At 49.0% G+C, this 6,590-nt stretch overlaps 1 protein-coding gene across 6 annotated transcripts in view; it reads left to right on the forward strand.

The window, feature by feature from the left end:
* Nucleotides 1-6,590, forward strand: part of PGAP2 (post-GPI attachment to proteins 2) — a 19,206-nt gene that overhangs the window by 8,240 nt on the left and 4,376 nt on the right. For all 6 annotated transcript variants that reach the window (XM_015562192.1, XM_006761047.2, XM_006761051.2 and 3 more), the window contains one exon: nt 325-499. In XM_015562192.1, coding sequence (XP_015417678.1) covers nt 335-499 — 165 coding nt within the window. In that variant the 5' untranslated portion in view covers nt 325-334. The remainder of the gene's footprint in view (nt 1-324; nt 500-6,590) is intronic.

The following is a 6,590-nucleotide window of genomic DNA, read 5'->3' on the forward strand; positions in this document are numbered from 1 at the left end:
GGGATGGACCTTTCTGCCTGCTAGAAGGCTTATAGGATTGGTTCCTGAAATAAGAGAGACTAGTTAAACCAGTTCCTGTAGTCCTAGGCATAGGGAAGAGGAGGTCTTCCAATCTATTCACATTTCATTGCAGCACAGGTCTGCTTCACTGTCCTCTGAAATTGAGGGTAAATGTTCTCATGGGTTTCCAAGTCAGTCTTCCTCATCTAGGCGAGGAGCTGTCCAAGCTTGGGGGCTAGATGGCTTCCTTCTGGGAGGACTGAGCACAAGAGCTGACTTCACCTTGCTGCCTTGGGCCCTGACAACACACCCCTCCATCCCCAGGTCTGACAAGATGTACCAGGTTCCACTATCACTGGACCGGGATGGGACCCTGTTCCGGCTCCGCTTCACCATGGTGGCCCTGGGCACAGTCTGCTGTCCACTTATCGCCTTCCTCTTCTGCATCCTCTGGTCCCTGCTCTTCCACTTCAAGGAGACTACGGCTACACACTGTGGGGTAGGGATTGGGGGCACTGATACCTCATATTGGATTTATTTTGGATCCTAGTTCTTTTGTGACAGGATAAGCAATGGGGTCCATCGAACATACTGGACTGCTGGGGGGATGCCTGCAAATTGAGGTCACAAGGATTAGTCTCCCTCTACCTTCATGGAGGTTGCTGGGGGCTGGGGGCTGAAGTTGGGCAGCTGCAGCAGAACCGAATCTTCATAGAGGGGCAGATTCAGGAGATGCAGAGTTTCTGGGGGGTGGAGAGAGAACAGGACTAGGCTAGAGGGCATTTGGAGTCTCTTAGTGTGGCACTGTGGGCTGGTGCCAGTTTCTATGGGAATGTGATTATGTATATGTGTGTGTAATTGTAAGGGACATGACTATAATGGCTTTGAGTTGGGTATGTGTGTGAGAGAGACTGTATTTGTGCCTGTCTGGATGGGGATCTGATTATGAGTCTCTGTTCCGGGGTAGGTCCCATGCCCTCTGAGGTTTCACAGATGGCCATGTACCTTCTGGACAGCAATATGGGATGGTGGGCCAGGAAGAAAAATGTGAGAATTCTTTCTCTAGAGGAAATTGGAGTAAAGGGGGTGAGACCTGTGTTTACTTTTGTTATACTCCTAGTTTATCCACTAACTCTCTATATTACCTGAGACAACAAATAAAGCCTCCATTTCCCCATGTCTACTAGTATAGAGCTCCGGGTAGAGGAAGAATAGGAAGGTGATTTATGAAATGTAAAGGGTGAGGAAGAGAAGGAAATTGTCAGGGTGGAAGACAGAACAGGGGAGGAATTTACCTATGTGCTCTAAGTAGAAAAGAGGCAGGGCCTGGACATGGACTTTTGCATTAGCCTCAGCAAGAGCTCTGAAGACTTCCAGTCCTATAAAGAGCATTTGCTCCAGAAAAAGGGCTGTGACTAGCAGTGGAGTCCACTGTGACTCCACTGGCTGGGGGTAGAGGTGGGGCACTTCTTTTGTTCATAGGACTTGAAGTTTTCCCTCTTGATTTGTCAATGGGTAATCATGGGCCTTGAGCAATGGGGAGCCAGGCTGGGAGCTCTCAGAAAGAACAGAACTAGGAGAAAGAGGGTGACCAGGTGATCTAAGGGGGACCTAGTTCCAAGACCTAGTTCTCACCTTAGAAAAGATCCAAGACTACTTCTCATCTTAGATAATACACCAAATGTTTCTATTATCCTGGCCAACTCCTCTTCATCCCGCAACATCCTGCTGAGGTGTATCCTCCTCCAAAAAGCCTTCTTCAGCTTCCTTGGGGCAAACTTAACCACTCCCTCCTCTGGGTACCCACAGTACCCTGTATTCTCTCTCACACAGTTCTATCACCTTATATTTGTGTATCTTTCCCACCAGAATGCAAGCTCCTTGAAGGTGAGCACTACATCTGAACCAGTATTTGTTGAATAAGTGAATTAGACCCCCAGCCCAGTGCTCTGGGAAAAGGAAGGCATGGTATAATGCAGTCATAGTCCATATAGAAAGTCATAATATTTGTACAGCATATGGAATTAAATGTAGGCTGTTTGCTCTGCCCTTCATGCCTGGCTCCGAGGGCTAATGGGAACAATAACCTCGGCATATCTGGCATCTCTATGACCCATTCTTGGCATACTGGTTATGTAGCTAAATTATAGGTAGCGGTAGGAGGGGCAGTTCTGGTCCCTCTGGGCAGAACTAGGCCTAGCAACCCTGGGGGTATTATGTTCCCACTCCCTGGGATTACCATGTTGGATCTCCCTGGGGATTTTTGTATATCCTCTGAATTTTTCACCCTGAATTTCCAAGGCATGGCCAACCCTAGGAATGAAAGAAGTAACCTTAGTTTAACATATCTATACTTAGATGACTTTACTTCTGCTTGCACATCCCCAGTGATGCGGAGTTTTCTTCCTCCCCAGGCAGCCTATTCTGACGAGGCTTAGTAGCTAACAATTAGCAAGCTCGCTCTTATAGTGAGCATACACTCTCTTCTGGGTGAATCTCTGCTTCGGGAGCCTTAGAGCTACTCTTTCCTCCTGGTTTCCAGCCAGCCCTGCAGAGATGGGAGTCCGTGAGCCTACTCTTAGGTAGCATAACTCTAGTTCCTTCAGGCGCTGTTGGCCACTGTTCTCTCCATGCTAGGCCCTAATCTGGGCATAGGACTTCCTATGGACTGGGCAGTACAGGCAAAAACAGGACTGTTCCTTTCCTATTATAGACTGTTAGGCCTCTCTTAATGCAGCCTGAGCTGCCAATAGCTGTTTCTGCATCTGTCCAGGCTGGATTCCGATAGCTCATATTCAGGCCTGTCTAGATCTCTTTTGGATCATGAATCTATTGTCCTAAGATTAGCTCTCCAATGATGCCCAGCAACAAACTCATTCCTGTTCCAACAAAAAATGGTGAAATCCTATTCTGTTTTCTACTTTTCCCTTTCCAGAAACCTACCTGTATTGTTAGACAAACTCCCAACCCCCATCTCTGGCAAGGAAGCTGTTGTGAGCTGACCTTAGCCACTATCTCTCCTTACCTTTTCAGAGTGTTCCAAAATTGATGATGTGGCCTTATTGTCCTAGGGAGGTTGTCTGCCTGAGCAGGCGTGGAGATCTGGGAACTCTGTGGGCGGGGAGGCCGGCCCTGAGGAGCTGGGGGTGGGACCCTCTAGACTTGAAACAGTCTCAGTCTGGCTAAAGCACTCAACCCAAGCTCCGGACCCTTCAGCACCCAGTGTGAGTGTTGCTCAGTGCACCCCTCCCTTCCCCAGCCCTTCCCCTGTCCCAATTCCTGATGGTGAGCTAGACTAATGGGCTGGGGTTTCCTAATGGAGGGAGGTATGAGTCCCAAGGGGAGATTTGGTCTTGGGCATTTTAATACAAAATCATCTTTGTCCACTCTCCCCCATCTCCCCCCGCCATGGTGGTTGGGACAGTAGGGTGTAGAAAGGGAGTTCTTTGCCTAGAGGGAGAAGGGAGCAGAAGCAGCCCAGTTCCCTGGGTCTAGGTCTGTCCACCTAGGTGTGGTCCAACACAGCAGGCTCAAGCCAAGTAGAGAAGGTTTCCATTATCCTCAGATTCCTGTAAATCTTGAAGTGGGTGACATGGTCTTCTTAGAGAGAAAGGAGATAGAAGTCTGGGCCTCAGAGGGACCCTGGTATCTTGGGATCAGGGTATACTGCTGGCCTGAGGCTGGATCATTCTGAGCCTGTGGGTGGGATGGCTGGTAGCCTGTGGTCCCATTGAAGTAGGTCTGAGGCACGCCCACTGTTCCTAGTTGAACATGGGTAAAGAGCTGGAATGTGGTCAGACAGGGTCAGTGGGAGGGCTTGGGCCAGTCTGAGCTAGGGTCCTTTTCCTAGGATCCTTGACCAGAAGAAAGCCTTGATTGGAGCCTTAAGTTGCCAGGTGGCAAGAGGCCTTAGTTCTAATAATTGATCCTGGCATAGTGTTGGGCCTCAGTCTCCCATTCTGTGGAATGGGAATAATACCCTTCCACCTCTGACTCTTCTGAGTGGGTATGAAGGTAGTGAGAATGAGGTGGGCCATCAGAGCTTTCCTGTCCAGGCCACTAGGAGCCTCTATTTTCCAGACTCTTCAAGAGTGGCTGTATAGGATCAGTGTACCAAGGGGATTCCTAAGAGCTGACCCTGTCTATCTCTGCTGCTCTTACCTCATCTCCCTCTGCACCTCGTTTTCTTCTGCATTATTTTTCTTTTTTCCTTATGTTGTTCTACTCTTTTGACTCTTTCTATACCCCGAGTAGCTCTGGAAAAGGCCTTACTTTCCCATGCCTAGGTATCCCACCAGGCCCTATGTTGTATCCCTTGCCCTGCCTAGGCACCAGTTCCTACAGAATGTTCTCTGCGGCCTCCCAGCCCTTGGACCCTGATGGGACCATCTTCCGGCTTCGCTTCACAGCCATGCTCTGGTGGCTCATCACTTTCCCTGTGTTCGGTTTCTTCTTCTGCATCATCTGGTCCCTGATGTTCCACTTTGAGTACACGGTGGCCACTGACTGTGGGGTGAGTGCCATGCTCCCCAGCACTGGGTCAGTGCCAGGTCGGGAGATAGAGATAAGGGCAAAATCAAAGAGTAGGCAAGAAGGTGGAGGGTTAGAGAGAGGGGGAAGAGATAAAAGGATGGTGGCGGGCAAGTCAGAGTTGGGGAGGTTGCGGGGAGGGACTCAGAAAGTAGAGTCACAGTCCTCCTAGAGTAGAAGAGGATTATAGGGAGTGCAAGGGAGCAAAGGGGAGAGGGTGAAGGGAAGGGAGTGGGAATAGGTAAGAGAGATCATGAGAGGGAGAAGGAGAGTGAAGAAAGACCAGACTGGAAGGGGATCCAGGACTGAAGAAGTAAGACGAGGCCAGGAGCTAGGAGAAGTAACAGCTATAGCTCAGACTGGGGGCCTGACCTGGGAGGACCCCAGGCCCTGCTATGGGATATTCTAGCTTGGATTCTGTCTCTGGCCTCCTTGTGTCCACTCAGAGCTCTGCCAGCTAGAAACCTAGATGGACTTCCTGCCTCCAGGAGCAGTCCACCAGGCCTTTTTTGAGGACCCAGGAGTAGAGGTTCTGTGTCAGGGGCATTGAATTGAACATGGACTTGCCCTTAGCATTTCATTCATACAGGATATAGTCCTAGACCCAGACAGTCACTGCACGGTAAGCTAGGACTCCTTTTGTGATAAAAGGGAAGACAGGGATAGCAGGGCCCAGAGGAAGCACATAACCTAGCTTGGTCATTGGGGAAGACTTCCTTCCTTGAGGGAGCATTGTTGCCGTGGGGTGAAGAAGAATCTTTGTGAATGCCAGACTGACAGCTTTTGGGGTGGGGGTGGGGTTGATAACTTGATTTTATCCAGAAGGCAATGGGAAGCTTTGGAAAGATTTTAAACAGAAAAGGGGAAGGGGAAAAAGAAAGAAATCAAAACAAAAAACAGGCAAGGGACATGATCACTTTTGTGGTTTAGAAGACCAATCTGGCCCTAACCGGTTTGGCTCAGTGGATAGAGCGTCGGCCTGCCGACTGAAGGGTCCCAGGTTCGATTCCAGTCAAGGGCATGTACCTTGGTTGCGGGCACATCCCCAGGAGGGGGTGTGCAGGAGGCAGCTGATCAATGTTTTTCTCTCATTGATGTTTCTAACTCTCTATTCCCTCTCCCTTCTTCTCTGTAAAAAATCAATAAAATATATATTTTTTTTTAAAAAAAAAGGAGAAGAAGACCAATCTGCCCTTGAAAGGATGGCAGGGGACAAGAGTAGGGAGACCAGTGAGGAGGATAGGACAATAGCTCATGCTACTGGGGAGACAAGAGCTAAGATGGGACTGTAAGGATAAACAGGAGGGATGGGGCTTAGAGAATAAAAAGTGGAAATGACAGGAGTGGGAGTTTTTAAAAAAATATATTTTATTAATTTTTTACAGAGAGGAAGGGAGAGGGGTAGAGAGTTAGAAACATCGATGAGAGAGAAACATCGATCAGCTGCCTCCTGCACACCTCCCATGGGGATGTGCCCGAAACCAAGGTACATGCCCTTGACCGGAATCGAACCTAGGACCCTTCAGTCTGTAGGCCAGCACTTTATCCACTGAGCCAAACCGGTCAGGGCAGGCGTGGAAGTTTTTGACCAGTTGGCAAGCGGCAGTGTGCAGTAAGGTAAATAGAAAAGTGATCCGTAATTTCACGGAACTTTTATCTGAGGCCAAAAATATGAATCTCTAATGATAAAAACTGAGATGCTAAGACAGGGAATATTTTGGGCCCCCTCCCTTTATAGCATGTGAATTTCTGCCTGGCCCCCTGCCACAGATCAACTAGGCCATGTCCTTCAGACCAAAGGGTTTCTATTCTTGGGGAAAGGGCTTATGTTCCCATCTCTCAGTACCCTTAGCTCTGGGCTCATGGTGAGGTTGGAGGTGAACTGTGTACCTGGTTTCTGATAGCTCCTGATGTTGCTTGTTGCTGGCATAGTTGGTGAGTGGGAAAATTGTGTGCGTGTATGCGAGTATCTGTACTTGATATTGTATGTGTGTGTGTGTGTGTGTGTGTGAGAGAGAGAGAGAGAGAGAGAGAGAGAGAGAGAGAGAGAGAAGAGAGAG

This window comes from Myotis davidii, unplaced genomic scaffold (genome assembly GCF_000327345.1).
Source record: "Myotis davidii unplaced genomic scaffold, ASM32734v1 scaffold1377, whole genome shotgun sequence".
NCBI lineage: Eukaryota > Metazoa > Chordata > Mammalia > Chiroptera > Vespertilionidae > Myotis > Myotis davidii.